Below are 20,012 nucleotides of genomic sequence, written 5' to 3'. Positions count from 1 at the left end.
GACAGAGTGGCCACATCCCGTTGGCTTAAAATTTCCCGTCTCCACTTACTCCTATAGTGCACAATCCTACATTCACTCCCGGTCTTGATATGGGAGCATATGCCCAGTTGACAAAAGAGGGCTGCCGGTCCGTTGGACACTTCTTCGACTTCAAAGGACGCTTATCATTTGAAGATTTCCTCACACAACCGAGCCTCACGCGAGACGGAACGTTTTCGCTACCACCAAATTCAGCACTGGGTTATGCAGAAATAGGTTCGGGACGGGGCTCAAAGGGCCCTCACGCCATTTGAGAAATGGTTGGTGACAAAACACACGGACTCGCGCCTGATAACAGAACTCTATAGATTTCTTGACGCACCCCTAGGGCAGATAAATCCTCCGGACAGCTGAGATGGGAGGGGGAGTTGGGCAGGACGTTTTCGCAGAAGGAGTGGACAGATATCTATTACAGAGCCCGCCACAGGGCACGCAGCATAGCTAAAAGACTGCAACTGAAATTGTAACCTATTGGTATCTCACCTCACAGAGGTAACCCAGCCCGAAGCCCCCAATGCTTGAGAGCATGCGGTTCACTGGGTACCTTGACTCACCTTCTGTGGTAATGCCCCAGAAACCTGGGCTATTGGACACAGGTATTAGATGACATTAACACCCATTTTGATACCCAAATCCCCCGCTTTCCTGCATACATCCTTTTAGGCCTTCCCAATCCGCTCACCTTCCCGCTCTGATCGCAAAGGGATCTGCATATTGCATTAGCACTAGGGGCGGCCATCCAAAACATTCTATCTCACTGGGGGACGACCACCTCCCCTACTTACCTGAGATGGCTCCATAGGTTATGGGGCATACTCTGGATGGAGAGGATTTTTCTCTCACTGTCCACTCCGGGAGCCTAGTTCCAGGACCTCTGGAGGTCCTTTCTGTAACTGCTGACTTCGGAGTTTAAGGAACTCACATGCCATAGATACCTGAGATTGTTGCGACTAGCAGACCCACCACAGGCATTACCACGAGAAGAGGTGAAACCTTAGCGGACATGATTCTTGGGACATCGCCGTCAAGACCAGGGGGGAGAGACAGTGGGCACATAACACAAATTTCCATGTTTGGGGGAAGGGAAATGTTCCTTTCTTTTTTTTTTTTTTTTCTCTCCTTTCTTATTTATGCCATCCCACTTAGATGAGACTTATAGCAGTACTTAAATGCGGCTTTATTGAATTATTGTTACGTTGGATGATTATGCTGAAAATTAATAACCACATTTTAAGATAAAAATGCTTTTAAATATTGTTAACTTGTCACACTTAGCTTTCAGAGACCGAGGTCAAGTGCATTTTAGTTAGGTCGAGGAGATGTTTCATGTTACTAGACCTGCAGGTCTAGTGAAATTTCTATGATTTTTCGAGTCCTGCACCTCGATAAAGATATCTGAGGTGACATTCCTTTCTTTCCAGTTTTTAGATCTTCTTTCTTGTTTCCAGACTCTGAATCATGGATTCCATGAGGGATCTATTATACAGGCTTGACAGAGCAGATGCACTTGCAGCTCTGATAATGCAGACAAAGTCTGACAGATGTTCTTGCCCATCTACTTCTTTAAATGCTGCTTTCCTTCTCCACAGTGTTTAAAGAAGTGCAGCCAAGGGCATGGCAACACAGGCATGAAGTAGTACGCTGGGTGCCCCAACTCCACCGACCCGGCACACTGTGATAATTAGCTCTCAACTTCAGCCAATGATACCGAACCTGTTCAGAAGTGTAGGGCGCTAATGGATTCAGCATACCTAGTTCACACCCTTATTTAAAGACTGCAAACAAACTAAGTTGTGATAGCCAGTGGTGTGGTAATTCAGAGTATCCCCTCCAAAACCTGAAAGTGGCCACACTTCATTTACAGAACTAAGATAAATGTCTTAGTATGTGTAAGACGACATCAGACAGCCCATAGTTGACCAGAAAGCTGCAAAGTGGGGTTCTTCTTTTGAGGGATCCATTTGTATTGGCACTGAGATTGCTTAGTGCCCTAAAAGCGGATGCTCATTACAAGATAGTCTGTGCACGTTCCCAGAAAAATAACATCCAGTGGTGTGACATATTGTCAAAAGCAATGCACAGAATAGAAACAAGCGTAAGCTGGCAGATGAATGCACTGAAAGTCAAAAACATTTCTGGGACAGAGTTCTAGTGCTGGAAGAACAAAATGTTGATTTACAAATAAAGCTGGAGGACTTTGAATATTGAAGCTACTGCAGCAACTCGCAAATAATCGATGCACAGCTGTCCTCTACTCCTGTTGACAATTAAAACTGTATTCTTCATTGCCATCTCCTCGGCAAAACAAGTGAATATACTCCAGGCCCTGTCCACCCAGCAGCTATACACAATGTTCTTCCCAGACAAATTGGTGAAAGTGGCATGCCTGCCAAATTTAGTCACATCTTTCCACATTGGACGATCGATCACCTTACCGGCTTTCTGTGCTTCACCTCACCTCTCCACTGTCTTGACCCTAGGAGGACCAACGGTTTTTACATCAATCAGACCAGAGACCATTGTTTGGGCGATCAACTCTTTGAGGGCTTTTCTAGTGCAAAGAAAAGGCTAGAACAGTGAAAACAACCTTTTCCAGATGGATTGGATTAAACTGCTATTGACTGGCCAAAAAAACAGCCCCAGAAGGCTTGCGTGCTCTTTCCAACAGTGAAGGCTGCTTCCACTGCACTGGCATGCAGTGTGCCAGTTATTGACATATGCTAGGCTGCTACGTGGGCATCCCTTCACACGTTCATGAAACACTATTCTTTGTACAACCTGGTCCGACGGAATGGGCATTTTGCCCGATCGGTCTTGTGGGATATCCAAGCATGAGCCATTCCACAGATCCACCCACCACGACTATTAACAAAGTGAAGAATTTTCCTCTCAGGTAACAACTTTTCTTGTAGGGACTCTAACCGTAAATTGCTCACAGGCCAACTGCACAACCCCACCTAGCCACACACTGGGTAATTGCTATAATAAAAATCTCAGTATCCAGTCTAGCGCCTAGGGAAATTCACATGGTCAGAAATATGAGGTTAGGCTACCACAAAAGGAGCTACAGAAGTTAAGTAACTACTCTACTGCCTCAAGCGCTAGCTCTTCCATTGCTCCCCTGTATTGACTTATTACCACCTTCTCCACCGTTACTCCTCAACCTCTTCGCTGTCCTTTCCCCAAAAATTATTTTTTAAATTGATTTTTGGATGGCTGGGTAGCCTTTATTTGCTGCTATATTACTCTATTTTGATAATGTGCTTTGGTGAATGTTAAATTCTTATATTTAATTAGTTTTTTTATAACTTACTGCTCAAATCGTGCCCACAAACATAGAATAGTAAATAAAAGCAACAAAAATGTGGGCCACAGCAATTCATATGTGCACCCATGTGTGGTGCTGCATGTGCACACAGGCGTCTAGATGCTGAGTTGCTTTTGTCACAAATCATGTGTGCATACACGTCATGAATCTTCTTTTTTTTTTCTTTTTTTTTTTTTTTTTGTCCCACAGCCTCAGCTTTTGGACCTATTGATACTGCTAAGATCTGTTGCCTTTACATATGCTTGTTTGATTTCAGAATATGGTCTCTCTTTCATAAAGCCAGTCTGCAATATTGCTTGCACCTGTTAATTTAGCCATCTTCCCTTAGCTACATAGTTCACATATTCGGTAGCTATAATTGTTTCTTTCATGTTAGATGCACCCCGTCTGAGCTCAACCCAATGAGGATGTGAGTAAATAACCTTAAGTTAATCAGAAAATCTGTACTGCTTTAATACAATTGCATCTATCTCATTGGGAATAAATAATTCTGCACAAAAATGCGTACAATCTATTCAAAAAAATATGGTGTCTAAAATGATTATTTGATCGCCCGTTTCCTACATCATTAGATATTGCCTATATTCTACTACATTATACCTGTTCTAACTTTTTTTAAACTAATTCTAGAACTCATCAACGAATGCATCAGATGAAAAAGTAAAAAAGGCCAAGAAGAAAACTAAAAAACGCAAAACAAAGAGTGAGGTGAAGAAAAATTCTGAAGATTTTTGTTTCCGTTGCAATGATGGAGGTCAGCTTGTGATTTGTGACAGGAAACTTTGCACCAAAGCTTACCACATCTCTTGTTTGGATCTAGTGAAACGACCCTTTGGTAAGAGAAAATGTAGACATCAATGTGAAAGTTGAGTTTGGTTTTGACCTGCTTTTTTCTCTTGAGAGTTCGAATTTCATTTGTACAGATGTTGTATTGATGTTTTAGAGAGATATCAATGGATATGAACAGTTAAAAACAAGGTCATTCACTGACTATCCTTATGCGCTAATTACAATTGGGCACTTAGCATTTTTAAATATCCACTATATAAATACATTTACATACATTATGTCCGATAGGGGGGCTTAGTCATATTTACTGACAACCTCATTTGTAATGTGATTTACAGCAACTATCCATTGTTGCATTCTTTGTGTATGTATGAGTGCATATATTTTACACATTGGTGGTAGCCCACAGTGTAGTCATGGTTCAGCCACACTTTTAGATGACATGGAATTTGTTTGATTTGCCTTTAACTTTTGGCCCAGTTGACAAACTTGCCCCAGATTTGGAAATCTCTTTGCATAGTCACCTGATGTCTGGTATTGCAGTTATTGTGCAGATCCGTACAGGGGGATAATACTGGGGTGGTGAAAAAGATGTTTATCTATTTTACTGCCCAAAGGAAATTTTCCTCAATCCTACAATGAACTACTGAACTAATTTGCACCAAACTTAGCATAAAAGTAGAACTTAAAAATAGCGCTTGGGGGGGGGGGGGGGTGTAAATCCGTTCGCAAGAGATTTTGAGATTTGTTTAATATAAGTTTAAATGGGTTTTAACAGGTTAACACTTGAGGATATCTGTGCTGCTGAAAATTTCGAATCATGATTCACAACTCCTGTGAATCGTAATTTGAATTGAACATCATGGCGGGCAGCTTTGGTAACGATAACAAGCCAATTTCACTGGTTTTGTATGTTTGAGCCAGAACTATAAATCACTTTATATCTTTTTTTTTTGTTTTGCATATATGTATCTGTGTATGTATATATATATATATATATATTCACTGAAAAAACCATAGGTTTCACACACGTTATAGTTAGGAATTAGCATTTAAAAAACCTTGCAAATTCACTGAAAAAACCATAGGTTTCACACATGTTATAGTTAGCGGAAATTTTACTGATAAAAAACCAATGAAATTCCCCTGTTATAGTTAGTGCAGGAAACTATAACTCACGCGACCGCAATCTTCTGCTGATGCTAATACTGTATTTAGACACTTATTTGCCCATGTCTTCTTCCATAAATTTTTAGCTATACATATATTACAAATATTTTTTTTTCATAAAGACACATATGTCATCAGCAGAAGATTGCGGTCGCGTGAGTTCTAGTTTCCTGCACTAACTATAACGGGGGAATTTCATTGGTTTTTTATCAGTAAAATTTCCGCTAACTATAACATGTGTGAAACCTATGGTTTTTTCAGTGAATTTGCAAGGTTTTTTAAATGCTAATTCCTAACTATAACGTGTGTGAAACCTATGGTTTTTTCAGTGAATTTGTACGGTTTTTTAAATGCTAAGTTACTTTACGCCATTCGTGGCGTGCGCGCCCACTTAACGCAGTTCGTTCCGTGCGTTCGTTCGCGCACCGTGCGCGCACTGTGAGCACGCGGTGCGCTTCGCGCGCCCACTTTACGCAGTTAGTGCCGTGCACGCACGGTGGGCACGCGGTGCGCTACGCGCACCGCGTGCCCACGTTACGCTAGATGGGCCATGTACGCACGATGCGCTTCGCGCACCGTGCGCACATGGAGGACATATGATGCGCTTCGTTGTGAAAGGTTATATTTTATTTTTTTTAAAATATGATAAGCCATGCACAAATGGTGCCCTTCGGGAACCATTTGCACACGGGGTGGGGAGGGTGTGGATACATTTTTTTTTTTCAATAATTTATTACCGTACGCGTACGGTAAGCGTAATCGGCGAAATTAGAGAAAAAATTAAAATTCCGTTTTTGGCCTTGGGGGATCTTTGAGGACTCCCTCAACATGTCTAGGTGCTTTGGAGCTGGCTAAACAGCTCCTTGACATGTTTTTGTCCTTTGTTTTTTAATCCACACTCTGAGTGCGAGAGAGAAAATGGCGGCCGCCGCTTCCTGGTTTCGACCGATTCGAATGTTTACTAAGATCTAACAGCCAATCAGAATCGCGCTCGCGCACGCCACCGTACGCGTACGGTAAGCGCACCGTAAGCGCACCGTAAGCTGGCTCAGATATATATATTGATTTAAAGGCTATTTTCTCAGAATCTACTGAACAGATTTACACCAAACCTACAAAAGGCACTTCCTTGACCTGAGGACTACCTCTCTGCCAAATTTCTAGTAATTCTGTTCAGCCGTTCGGGCTGTAGCTGTGTCTAAAGGTCCTATGGAAAAATGCATGGGAAAAACGCGTTTTGGGACCCCCCTTTTATCTCAGCCCCCGCTTGACGAATCCCCCCGAGACTTTCAGGGTAGGAGCGGAGCGTAGCGCCCCACCTATTTTGAAAAATTCACGAGGATTTGTCAACCGGCGCCAAAGTTATTCAAAATAGAATGTTGCGGATTTCCTATGGAAACGTGGTCCTAACTATAACTACCTACTGGCGACCGCCAGTAGGTAATATACATATATATTTTCCACCAACCTCGTAAAGTCTGGACACCACAGCTTCGGTGCGTGTCAGGGCATAAATTATCAGCAAAGCCGCATACGCACACTCCTTCTACCAAAAAGGGGGAAATTCAGTCCATATGTGTTGCAGGAAAAAGTTTATTCCATAGATTATGTGGCTCCCAGCCGAAAAAACCCACGTAATCTATGGAGTAAACTTTTGTGTGTGTAGATAGATAGATCTACACACACACACACACATACACACACACATCAAGGTGTGATGCCAAATTGTATTGGGGTATAGCATGTTTTGCACTGTATTGCAATTTCTTAATGTTATGCTTCCATGTGTGTGTCTATCTTTAAACTGTGTTCGTCTTTGAAAATGGCTATATATCACATGTGTTTGATGGGGTTGTTTTTATCCATTGCTGCTAGAAACACAACTTCTGGTGAATTTTGAAAATTGTGGCATAAGTAATATGCCACAGGACTCTATAATTCTATTATTTTATCAAAAATGTATGTATGGTAAAAGATAAACTAAACCTAAACATTCTAATCCCAATCAGTGCCCGCTGTGGCTGTATGTCGAAGAAAACAGATTTTTCAAGCTACTCACCCCAAAAGAAACATGTAATGTAAAAAATGCATAACCGGTACCATGTATAGTATTTATTTTTGTGAGAGTTTTATATAGTATGGTCCAATCGTGCCATCTCGGGGAACAGGTGACTTTTACAAACTACTCAGCTTCATGGTTTGATACCTCCCATATGAATATCTTTTGGTGCTCGGCAAACATTTCCTTAACTTTCCAGCACCAGTAGGGAATGCCTGCTTCAAAAATTATGCCATGGTGACCGAACTGGAGCCATAAGTTCCCACCCATGTGCACAGACGACAGTTCTGGCTTTTTTTCCACTCAATCAAGCAATCATCGCATTTATATAGCGCGCTACTCACCCAGAGGGTCTCAAGGCGCTGGGGGAGGGGGGTACGCTACTGCTCGAACAGCCAGGTCTTGAGTTGCTTCCTGAAGGCGAGGTGGTCCTGGGTCAGGCGGAGGTGGGTGGGGAGAGTGTTCCATGTCTTGGCGGCGAGGTAGGAGAAGGACCGTCCCCCTGTGGTGGCTCTTCGGATGCGGGGGACGGCGGCGAGGGCGTGGCTGGTCGATCGAAGCTGGCGTTTGGGAGCGTAGAAGTTGAGGCGGCTGTTGAGGTATCCTGGGCCTTGGTTGTGTAGTGCTTTGTGTGCGTGGGTGAGGAGACGGAAGGTGATTCTCTTGTTGACTGGGAGCCAGTGCAGGTCTCTCAGGTGACCGGAGATGTGGCTGCGGCGGGGGATGTCCAGGATGAGTCTTGCTGAGGCGTTCTGGATCCGCTGGAGTCTCTTCTGGAGTTTGGCAGTGGTTCCGGCGTAGAGGGCGTTGCCGTAGTCCAGACGGCTGGTGACGAGGGCCTGGGTGACCGTCTTCCTGGTCTCGGTGGGGATCCACCGGAAGATCTTACGTAGCATGCGAAGGATGTTGAAGCTCGACGAGGAGACGGTGTTGACTTGTCTGGTCATGGAGAGGGAGGAGTCCAGAACGAAGCCCAGGTTGCGTGCGTGGTCTGTTGGTATGGGTGCGCTGCCTAGGGCAGGGGGCCACCAGGAGTCGTCCCAGGCAGTGGGTGAGGATCCCAGGATGAGGACTTCCGTCTTGTCTGAGTTCAGTTTCAGGCGGCTGTTCTTCATCCATTCGGCTACCTCTTTCATCCCTTCGTGAAGGTTGGCTCTGGCGGTGGCGGGGTCGTTGGTAAGGGAGAGGATCAGCTGGGTGTCGTCGGCGTAGGAGATGATGTTGAGGTTGTGCTGGCGTGCGATGTCTGCGAGGGGGCTCATGTAGGCGTTGAAGAGGGTAGGGCTGAGCGAGGAGCCCTGAGGGACGCCGCAGATGACTTCGGTGGCTTCAGATCTGAACGAAGGGAGGCGGACACTCTGTGTCCTTCCGGCGAGGAAGGAGATGAACCACTCCAGTGCCTTCTCCTGGATTCCGACGTTGCTGAGTCGCTGCACTAGTGTACGGTGACAGACAGTGTCGAAGGCCGCGGAGAGGTCGAGGAGGATGAGGGCCGCTGTTTCTCCGTTGTCGAGCAGCGCTCGGATGTCATCGGTGGCTGCGATCAGGGCGGTCTCGGTGCTGTGGTTGGCCCGGAAGCCAGACTGCGAGGGGTCGAGGGATCCGTTCGTCTCGAGGAAGGCGGCCAGCTGCTTGTTGACGGTCTTCTCGATGACTTTTGCAGGAAAAGGGAGCAGCGAGATGGGGCGGTAGTTCTTGAGGTCGGTGGGGTCGGCCGATGGTTTCTTGAGTAGGGCGCTGAGTTCGGCGTGCTTCCAGCTCTCTGGGAAGGTGGCGGTGTCGAAGGAGGCGTTGATGATGTCCCGCAGGTGGGGTGCGATGACAGTGTCGGCCTTGTTGAAGACGTGGTGTGGGCAGGGGTCGGTCAGAGACCCGGAGTGGATGGAGTTCATCGTGCGGACGGTGTCCTCGGTGCTGATCGGAGTCCAGGCGCGGAGGGTGGTGGTGGGGGGCGGTGGTTCGGTCGTGGCGTTCGTCGGTTGAGTGCTGAAGCTGTTGTGTATGTCCGCGATCTTGTTGTGGAAGTAGGAGGCGAGGGAGTTGCAGAGGTCTTGCGAAGGGGTGATGTCGTTGTTTCCGGCGTTGGGGTTGGAGAGCTCTTTGACGATGTTGAAGAGTTCCTTGCTGTTGTGTGCGTTGTTGTCCAGTCGTTCCTTGAATGCAGTTTTCTTGGTGGCGTGGATGAGTTGGTGGTGTTTTCGGGTGGCACGCTTGAGGGCAGTCATGTTGTTCGGTGTTGGGTCTCTGCGCCAGGTTCTCTCGAGGGCTCGGCAGTTCTTCTTGGAGCTCTTGAGTTCGTCGGTGAACCATGGGGCTTTCTTGCTACCGGGTCTGCTGGGTGGGGTCCTCAGGGGGGCGAGCTTGTCTGCGCAAACGCTGATCCACTTCGTGAGGTTGGTGGCCGCCTGGCTAGGGTTCGTTGTGCTGGTGGAAGGGTTCATGTTCAGGGAGGTCGCGAGCTGGTCGGCTGTGATCTTGTTCCAGCTCCTGCGTGCAACCTGTTGCTGGTGGTGGTGGATCGTGGTCCTTCCGAAGCTGAAGTGGACGCAGCTGTGGTCCGTCCATTGGAGTCCGGTGGCGTGGCTGAAGGCGATGTCCTTGCTGGAAGAGAAGACTGGGTCGAGTGTGTGTCCGGCGTAGTGGGTGGGAGTGTTTACCAGTTGCTTGAGTCCGAGGTTATCGAGGTTGTCCAGCAGGGTGGTGGTGTTGCGGTCGTTGTTGTTCTCCAGGTGGAAGTTGAGGTCCCCGAGGAGGATGTAGTCAGTGGAGAGGAGGGCGTGCGGGCTGATGAAGTCGGCGATGTCTTCGCTGAATTGTGTGCGTTGTCCCGGGGGTCTGTAGATGAGGGTGCCTCGGAGGGTGGTCTTGGGGTTGATGTGGACCTGGAAGTGAAGGTGTTCGGCGGTAGTCAGGATGTCGTCGGTGTTGGTCGTGATGCGGATGGTGTTCCTGTGGATGATGGCGATGCCTCCTCCGGTCTGGTTGATGCGGTCCCTTCGGATGATCTTGTAGCCGTCTGGGATGGCGATGGCGATGTCGGGCGCTGAAGAGGCGTTCATCCAGGTTTCCGTGAGGAAGGCGACGTCTGGTGAGGTGGTGTTGAGCAGGCTCCAGAGCTCGATGGCGTGTCTGTGGACGGAGTGGGTGTTGAGTAGGATGCACTTGAGGCGGCTGCTGTTGTTGCTCGTCTTGGTCTTGGTGGGTGCGGGTGTCGTGCAGGTCCGGATGCAGGTGAACTCGCAGGAGCGGCAGCAGAAGGGTCCGTGGGTGCGTCTAGGGGTGGCTCGGTAGCATCCCGGGAGTCGGCCGGCGTTGAGGTCGGTGGCGTTGTAGGTCCGGCGGGTGGGCTGGTGACTGCGGGGGCCAGGGGTCCTGGCGCTGGGTGCGGTCCAGGCGCGGACGGGCGCAGACGGGCTTACCTTTGGCGCACTTTCGGCGCTCCCGCTGCGCGCGTCCGCTGCGCGGTCGCTCCGGGGGCGTCATAGGTAGGGGGACGGGAGGGCGGGTCCGCTGGGTTGGCGGGAGCGGGGCGGCCAATGGGCTGGTGGTGGGCGTGTCCGCAGTGGTCAGCGGCGGGAAAACTGGCGGCCGGGCGGCTCAGCTGTGGCTGGGTCGCTCGGGATCAGGGGTGTCAGCGGCGGCGGCAGGAGCAGGGACAGGTAGCGGCAGGAGTCAGGGGGGTGACCAGGCCTACTGAAAGGCGCAGTGGTCACTCTATAAGGTCGATTGGGAGTTGTTACTCCATTATTTTTTCTTTCAGTTGACTTTTCCCCAAAAATTGAATCTCTTACCAGTGCAGTGCTTAGGGAATGCCAGTTCCCATGAAGTCAGGGTTTAAACCCTGCCTCAGCTACATCAGGCAAGTGTCCTTCTCTTCCAGGGGATCCTCATCAATAGTCATAAGCACTGAATATTCCCGCCCATGTGCGGGGACCCCGGAAATAATAAAATTATATATGAAGAACATATAGATACAGCTCTGTATATGTATACACCTATATTATTTTTTCCAAGCAAATGCAGCCCCCATAGAAGGCTAAACAATGTAGATACAATTATTCAATAATGCACCATAGGTATAAAAATACACCTAAATCTCTATATTTGTTTTTTTTAATGAGGAAACAAACTCATAATAAAGGAAAAAAGAACACTGTGCAAAACACAGATCCACCAAACATTGTTAGCCTGCAGGCTGCATTGCAATACAATACCATAGAGACTGAAAAGCCTTGTACAGGTAAAAACTGGCACCGTGCCTTTAAGGCAGCCCTGACTCCAATATCCCATCATGCCTCAGGGGTGACAGTTGTGTCAGTTGTTCTTTCCGGCTCCTTCTGTCAGGACCCTGGAACTCCGCTCTCTTCTTTTTTGACTTTTTAGTCAAGAATTGTTACTTTTGTAGTAATTTGGGCTTCCTCTGCTTAGACTCTGTCAGGGAAGCGTACATCTGTGTTTTCTGACTAATTTAGCAACTTTTTCTGTCAGAAAAATGCCTTCTTTATTCATGCCGTGTCCATCCTGTGGCAAAAAGAAGGCCTCTTCAGACACACACGAGGTGTGTATCGTCTGTGTGAGAAGTTGGCCTGGTATATGATGTTCACTAGTTAAAGTGACCACCTTGTACCATGCCAAGCAACCCTTATGGTGTGGTTGTAAGTCAACCTTTTCGGACTAGCTGCCCTAGTGGTAGCGTAGGCTAAGCAGTCTTTGAGGCTAAACTCGTGAAACGTGTTAAGCAAGCTGTTTTACCAAATGTAACCCCCTTTTATACCAATGAAAGGACACCACACAGATATATATTCAAAATATATATGTATTTATTTCTCAAAGTAACCCCTAGACTCTTTATGAGCACAGGAGCACAAATCGTTAAACAAGAATATGTTAGAATACACAGAAGTTGCACTTTATATGGATAGGCCCTGGTGGCCACTCGAACCATATACTAAAATAGTGGTATAAGTACCACGAACAGAAAAGGGAAAAGGCCTAGGGCCTCTAGAATCGCTGGGCCTACAAGGAGCTAACTTTAGTTAGTGACCAGGAGGTCCACGGGTTGCGTGTGCAGAGCAAATAGTCACATGCGGGCTGCCATAGGTTTTCAATGGGTGCGTAAAAGTTACAAAGTTACTGCAAAGAGGATCTTCCGGATGGACTATGAACTCAAGATTGGAAACACAGACACTAGAGATGATACTCTACACTTGGGCACCGGAGTGCCAGCTTTACCTCACCCACAGGAAGCGGGTGCATAGGCCATCGTAGTGCGTCGGGTTTCTTCTATATGTTCAATGGAGCCTGAAGACAAAGATGCTGCAAGCGGTCGGTCCGGAAGAGATGCGGTGGATCCCAGAGTGGATCGGAGTTGTAGAAGACCTGTAAGCAGAGGGGACAGTGTTCACAGTCACTAGCCAGTGACCAGCGTGGCACCAGGTGGGTACCAGGCGATGTCGGGTGCAAACAGGAGGAAAAGGTGTAGCTTGTCTCTGCAGCCACGTGGTCAATGAAGGTCGACGACGTCCAGGAGTCGGTTCACGAGCTGTCCCACGCAGGCTCTCGCTGTCGGCGGTGTCCGCGACTTGATCGAAGCAAACAAGCCTTGGCAAAAGCAATTGTTGTGGAAAACGAAATAAGCTGATGGTTCTGACCAGCAAGGTCAGAGGGACTGCTCCTTTGGAGAGGAGCAAGGGCCAGTCTGGAGCAACCAGACCAGCGGTGTAGTTCTTGAAGTTCGTCGCCAAGATGGCCACTAGCCAGCGGGCCAGCGACCGCTTAGGCGCGTCGAGTGGCAAAATGCAGAAGGGCCCCACGCAGATCGTGGAGATGCTGGAGGGCTCACCTTTGGTGCACATGCTGCTCGGGTGTTGGGCTTCTCAGATCCCAAAGCACAACTTGGAGGGAGCCTCGGTTGTTGCGCTTGCAGCTTGTCGTGGTCTTTTCAACATGGCTGGCTCCACGTGTCTCGGTGCCTCCACGGGTTCCTTCTTTTCAGGGACTGTGGATCGGGCGGTGAGAGGTCTGGAGGTCCAGGTCTTGTCAGTCTCTGGGCTCGGGCTCCGGCGGGAGGCGGCGGCAAAGCAGACGTTGATTCGCTGGATGGTGCTTGCGTTAGCAAGGTGGTCACTCCCTGACCACAGGGGAGATTGGCTTCAGTCCTCTGTGCGGCAGAGCGTCGAAGTTCCCGTCTTCTTCTTGTAGTTAAGTTGATTCCAGGATGTCTGAAGTCTTAGGACACAGCTCCTACCTTTAAGCGGATTCTAGGGGCCGGACTACCTGCTAGGTCCCATCCCCAATCCTTTGTCCAGCTCGCCCCAGGCCCGGGACTGGTGTGCCCCAGGACCGGATTGAACTGGCATATGCACCGAGGCTCCTTGTGAGCTTCAGGCATGTCTGGTTTCTTTCAAGCCCTACCTGACCAATACACAAAATCCTGTCTGGGGTGGTGCACGCACCTCCCCTGGCAGGAAATCCTTTGTCCACACCTCCCAAGCTGGAAGGACTCCCAGCAGCAGGAGGGCAGACTTGTGTCTGTGGTGGCAGCATCCATTTTGTGGAGCTGAGGCTATGTCTGATTTTACCCGGGTTTCAGGTACTGTACATGTCGTGTCCCTCTAGAAGGGTCGAATGCTAACCCCGTCGCCAGAATTGGCGAGGGGTTAGTATTCCAATTCGTATGACACCTTACTCGACATGTTTTGATAAAGCCAAACCAAAGATAGCATTTAACCGCGAGGTTCATAATGCACTTAAGAGTATATGGTATGACGATACCTGGAAACAGTAGAAGGAAGTGGTTCCGACCACTGCAGACAGGCTCAGCTCATGCCAGAGCACCATCTCACATGGAACCAAGCACTCTGCCTTCAGGATTGTTAAGGCCTGCCATAGGAGTGACTTATAGGTTAACATGTGTCCCATTTAAGGTTAGGTATAGGTATACTACACCTAAGTAAGAGGTGGTTACACCAACTTACCCCAGCTGAGTGATCAGCCAGTTGTGTCAAATTTGTTAGGCCAGGCCAGGGGTGGCATAATACATGCTTCAGCCCCTGGTAGGCCTTAGATACACCAATGCCCTGGGTACCTAGTGTACACTGGTACAGGGGCTCACAGGGTGATCCACTTCCAATTGGTTATGCACCTAGGGTGCCTAGTGTAAATTTAGTAGAGAGAACAGCAGGCTGGGGGTCTGATTGGCAGGCCCACAGCCTCAATATGTCAAAAACCAGTGAAGCAAAAAGCAAAAATTTGGGGTGACCATAGGATAGCAGACCCTACTCTCCTACAGTCTGCCTACCAGATTCTCACTCTCCTGCATCCTGCCGTCACTGCAAGGACCTTTCAAAGAGGACTTTGAAAGAGAGAGAGAGAATTAGGCTTTATGGCCTTTCGGAGCGGTCGACGTCGAAGCAGCTGGTCTCTGTCTGTTCTCCGTCGGGCTCGGCGTCGAAGACTCCAACGGCGGGATCGTCGCTGAGAGGTGAGGAGTCCAGGGGGAGTCATGCTTCCAAACGAAAGTCCACGTCGACGCTCGATCCGGCGGCGAAGCGTATTTGTTCGTCGTCTGCTACTTCGACGTCAAGAAAACATCCTTCGACGTCGAAGGAGGTTCATCGCCGATCAACGTCGAGAAAACACCGTTCGACGTCAAGACATCGCTCAACGTCAAAATCGACACCAAGAGCGACGTCGCAGGAAGAGCGCAGGCGTTCGACGTCGAAAGCAACATTGGTGCCGAGGCAAAGATCGGTGTCAAAATATCCTGCTAGATCTTCGACATCGAGACATGATTCGCTGTCAAGAGAAAGACGATCCTCTTCGAAAGTGCTGTCGACGCCGAGACAAAGATCGTCGTCGCAACATTCGACGTCGAGGCGGGTGCCTCCGTCGGAGTTGACGTCGAGGCGGGTGCCTCCGTCGAGGTTGGCGTCGAGGCAGGAGCCTCCGTCGGAGTACAGGGCGATGTCGAGGCAGGAGCCTCCGTTGAGGTCGACGTCGAGGCAGGAGCCTCCGTCGTCTAAGTTCTCCAGATCTTCGGAGAAGGTAGTGACGTCGAGGCGAGATTCCCCGTTGGGTTCTAGACCTCAGTCCAGGACAAGTCCTCCGTCGACGACAAGACTCTCGACGTCGAGACAGAACACATCGCCGGTGATTCATTCGCCGTCAAAGTCCAGGTCTCCGGTGATAGGCCTATCAACGTCGAGACGGTTCCCCGAGGTGGGATACCAGGAGACGTCACACATTCGTCTGACGCTTAAGAAAGTATCAAGACGCAAATCTCCTCATAGGGTGATCTATACCACATCGGAGCACGATTCATCGCGTCCGATCTCCATTTCACCTTCAGCCTCTCGAGGTTCAGATCCAGATCACCGGAAGTGTTGGGCGTCTCTCCAGTTCCTCCGGTGGAGCATACATCGCAAGACGAGGGCCATGCTCTACCTCAGAGCCCTGTCAGGGAAATGCCTCAGAACTCTTCCATGAATCAGGCAGTTAAGGAGTCCTTAACAAGACTAAGGACTCTGGATCAAACATTACGACCAGCAAGATCCCATTCTCGAGCAAGAGAATTGCGAGGGCGCTCACGCTCGCCCAGAAGGCGATCCAGGTCTACCTCTCAGAGGAGAGAATCAATCAGATCGGGGAGAAGGCGACAGAGGTCTCCTTCATCTTCCTCTCCAAGCCGTTCGTCCAGAAGGGATTACTCTCACACACTCACAGATACTCCACCATCTAGAGTGTCGCCAGTGGACGATATCACCACTTTTCAAGATGTGCTGTGCAGAGGGGCGACTAAGTTGAACATTCCCATGCCTGTTCAAGAAACCACCTCTTCGGTCATCTTCGAGACACTTCATGAGAGAGCGGTGTCTCGTCCATTGTTGCCTTTAGTCCCTGGGTTGCTTAAACCAGTAATGGACATCTTCCTAACTCCAGCGACTATCAAATCCACGCCGGCGCGGATTCTTAAAAAAATACCGTCCAGCCCCCGAGGATCCTCTGTTTCTCAAGGCGGACCCTCCACCAGACTCGGTGATTACAGCTGCTGCCAGAAAAACGCATTCAGTGGTGTCATCATCCACTGTGCCGCTGGATAAAGACCGTAAATCGCAAGACTCTTGGGGCAGAAGAGTATGTGGCTCGGCGACCTCGAGTCTGAAAGTAGCTAGTGCCTCAGCGCTTCTGGGGCGCTACGACCGATCACTATTTGATTCCCTGCAGCGATTTATAGAAAAACTGCCTTCCGAAGACAGAAAAGACTTCGAAGAGATCCTGCACAAGGGCAGTCTAGTTCAAACCAAGTGATCAGCGCAGCAGCGGATGGAGCAACGTTGGCAGCGCACTCATATGCTCACAGGATTTCCGCTAGAAGATCCTCTTGGCTGAGGCTGACAGCTTTGTAACCGGAAGCACAGGCAAGAATTCTGAATCTGCCTTTCTCGGGTAGTTCGCGTTTCGGTTCTCATGCGGACGACGAGATGGCTCGGATGAAGTCAGAACTCGAGACCATGAAAGCCGTGGGCCTAGAGAAACGGAAAGAATTCTGTCGCCGTAGGGGAACCGACAGGCGTAGCTACCAGCAGAGGGTTCAAACCCCTCACTGGCAGAAAAACCAAGATCAACAAGGGCAAAAGAAACAGCAATTTCAGTCCCGTAGATCTACCAGGGGACGTGGAAATAACCGCCAAGCTGGCGGTGGAAACACGGCTCAAGGAAAACAATGAGAGCCATGTGGGAAGTTGGCCTGATGTATGATGTCACTAGTTCTAGTGTACACCTTATATCAGTCCAAACAACCCTTATGGTGATTGGTTGTAAAGTCAACCTTGTAGACTAGCTATCCTAGTGGTAGCATGGACAAGAGCAGTCTTGGGCTAAACTCTGAATGGCATGTGAAGCCAGCTGTGATACCATATATAATCCCTTGAATACCAAATGAAAGGACACCACAACAGATATATATATAAAATAAAGTGTATTTATTCTAGTCAAACCCTCAGCACTCTTTGAGATTAGAGGTAAGTACAACACAGTCTTATTTAAGCATACATTAAGTCACACAGGTAAGTAATACAGTTAGGCCCTAGGGGCCACGCAAACCATATACTAAAGAAGTGGTATAAGGACCACTGTCACGGAAATAGGATAGGCCTAGGCCTAGGGAATCGCTGGGGCTACACTACACTAGCAACAGTTAGGAAGTGGGAGGCCCACGGGATTCAGGTGCAAAGTGGAAACACTCACGCGTAATGGGTAAAAGTCGATAGAAATAGTAGTTGTTAGAAATTAACAGTTTAAGGACACTTCTGAAGCAGCTAGAGAGTCGAGACTCGGAAACTAGACCCTAGGATAGTCACTACCCTTGTGAGCACCGAAGTACCCAAGTTACCTAGCCCACAGGCTGCGGGTGCTTAGGTGTGAACTTGCGTCGGGTTTCGTCGTGGACTTCTATGGATGCCTGAAGGAAAGTTGCTGACAGGCAGTCAGTGAAGAGTGTCCGGTGGATCCCAAGGCTGGGATCAAGAAGAGAGGAGACCTGCAAGCAGAAGGGACAGAGTCCAGGTCACTAGCCAGTGACCACGTGGAACCAGGCAATGTCGTGAAGATTGCAGGTGAAGGTGAAGCTTGTCGCTGCAGCCACGAGGACCAGGAAACGTCGAGGACGACCAGGACCAGGAAGCGAGCTGTCCCACGAAGGCTCTTGCTGTCGGCGGCGTCGAAGTTGAACTAGGACTCACCAAGCCTTGGCAAGCGGAACCCACGAAGAACGGAGGACTTGCTTCTGGTGCAGACCAGGAAGGTCTGGGGTGCTTCTCTTTTGCAAGGAAGCGGGAGCCAGTCTGGAGGAGCCAAACCAGCAGTGAAGATTTCTGGATGCGTCGTCATAAAGGCCACTAGCCAACGGGCAAGCAACCGGACAGACGCGGCAAGCAGGAAAATGCAGAAGGGCCCCACGCAGGACTCGTGGAGTGTGGAGGGCTGATCTTCGGTGCAGATGGTGCTTGGGGTTGGGGCTTCTCAATCCCCGGTGCACAACTTCGAGGGTGCCTCAGAAGCTGCGCTGGAAGATACTAGCCACTTTTCCCAGGTAGCCGGTCCCACGTCTCTCGTCGCCTCCACGGATCTCAGCTCGGCTGTGGATGTGGATCAGGGTCGGAGAAGTCTGGAAGTCAAGGCTCTGGTCGGGCTCTGCAGTCGGTCCCTCGTAGAACTTCAGCAAAGCAAAGGGTAGTCTCTTGATGGTGCCTGTTTGCACAGGGTAGCCACTCCTTGGCCACAAGGGAGATTCTTCAGTCTTCTTCTTTCGTCGAAGGTCCAGAGTTTCTGTTCAAGTTGCAGGTTCAGCATAATCTAATCTCCTGGGGCCCAGCTACCACTCTTATACTAATCTGGGGGGCTGGGTTACCTGCTAGGTCACGCCTTATGGGTGGGACCTGGGAGGGGGGTGGTTACACCCCCTTCCCTCTGTCCAGTTTCGCGCCAGGACTGGGGCTGGTGTGCCCCAGCTCCGGTTTGAACTGGACTATGCATGGGACACCTTGTGTGCCGCAGGCATGTCTCATTCCTTTCAGCCCTCCCTGCCCCAGTACACTAAAGTCTGTCTGGGGAGGTGCTAGCACCTCCCCAAGCAGGAAGCCTATTGTCCACGCCTCCCTTGCCGGGATCACTCCCAGCAGCAGGAGGTCAGACTTGTGTCTGTGGCAGCAGCATCCATTTTGTGATGCTGAGGCTTTGGTTAGAGTTAAACAGCAAAGTAGGATTTTAACATGTCTCTCCCTCTAGAAGGGAGGAATTATATCCTCATCACCAGAAATGGTATGGGGGTATTATTCCAAAGTGTTAGACACCTTACACGACATGTTTTGATACAGCCAAACCATAGTTACCATAACCGTTTAAGATTATAAGGCACTTTAAGAGTATATGGTAGGCTATATCATAGAACAGCTATAAGGACATGGTTCCGAAAGCTGCAGACAGGCTCAGCTCATGCTAGAGCACCATCTCACATGTTACCAAGCACTCTGCCTCCAGGATTGTTAAGGCCTGCCATAGGAGTGACTGATAGGTACACATGTGTCTATATATAAGGGTAGATATAGGCATACTATATCTAAGCAAGGGGTGATTACACGACCTTGCCCCAGCTGAGTGATCAGCCAGTTGTGTCTGATTGGAAGGCCAGACCAGGCGTGGCATAATACATGCTGCAGCCCCTGGGAGGCCTAGGGTACACCTATGCCCTGGGTACCTAGGGTACACTGTACAGGGTCCAATACGGTGATCCTTACCAATTGGGAATGTACCTAGGGTACATGGAGTCCATTTTAAAGAGAGAGCAGACGGCCTGAGACCCTGAATGGCAGGATCTCAGGCCAACTAAGTCGAAAAACCAGCTAGACACTAGGCAAAAAGTTGGGGGTAACCATAGTCAGATATCCACCTTCCTACACAACCCCCCCTCCCCCCTCCAAACGAAAGGAGATGAGGCTGGCCTTGACAAGGTAAGCCTCTATTGCCTAAGTGGCCATATAAGGAAGAACCAGCACTGGCATGGTTACCCCCTGTCTCATGGTCCACTAAGCAATCCCTCATCCTAAAGGTATCGTAGGGTCTCCACCA

At 49.2% G+C, this 20,012-nt stretch overlaps 1 protein-coding gene across 1 annotated transcript in view; it reads left to right on the top strand.

Annotated features, from left to right (window-relative positions):
* NSD2 (nuclear receptor binding SET domain protein 2) overlaps positions 1–20,012 on the top strand; it is an 881,013-nt gene that overhangs the window by 781,490 nt on the left and 79,511 nt on the right. Inside the window, exon 22 of the mRNA XM_085642559.1 lies at positions 3,998–4,202. Coding sequence (XP_085498685.1) covers positions 3,998–4,202 — 205 coding nt within the window. The remainder of the gene's footprint in view (positions 1–3,997; positions 4,203–20,012) is intronic.

This window comes from Triturus cristatus, chromosome 2_2, assembly GCF_964204655.1.
Source record: "Triturus cristatus chromosome 2_2, aTriCri1.1, whole genome shotgun sequence".
In the NCBI taxonomy this organism is placed as follows: Eukaryota; Metazoa; Chordata; class Amphibia; order Caudata; family Salamandridae; genus Triturus; species Triturus cristatus.
This window is presented reverse-complemented; position numbering and strand designations above follow the sequence as displayed.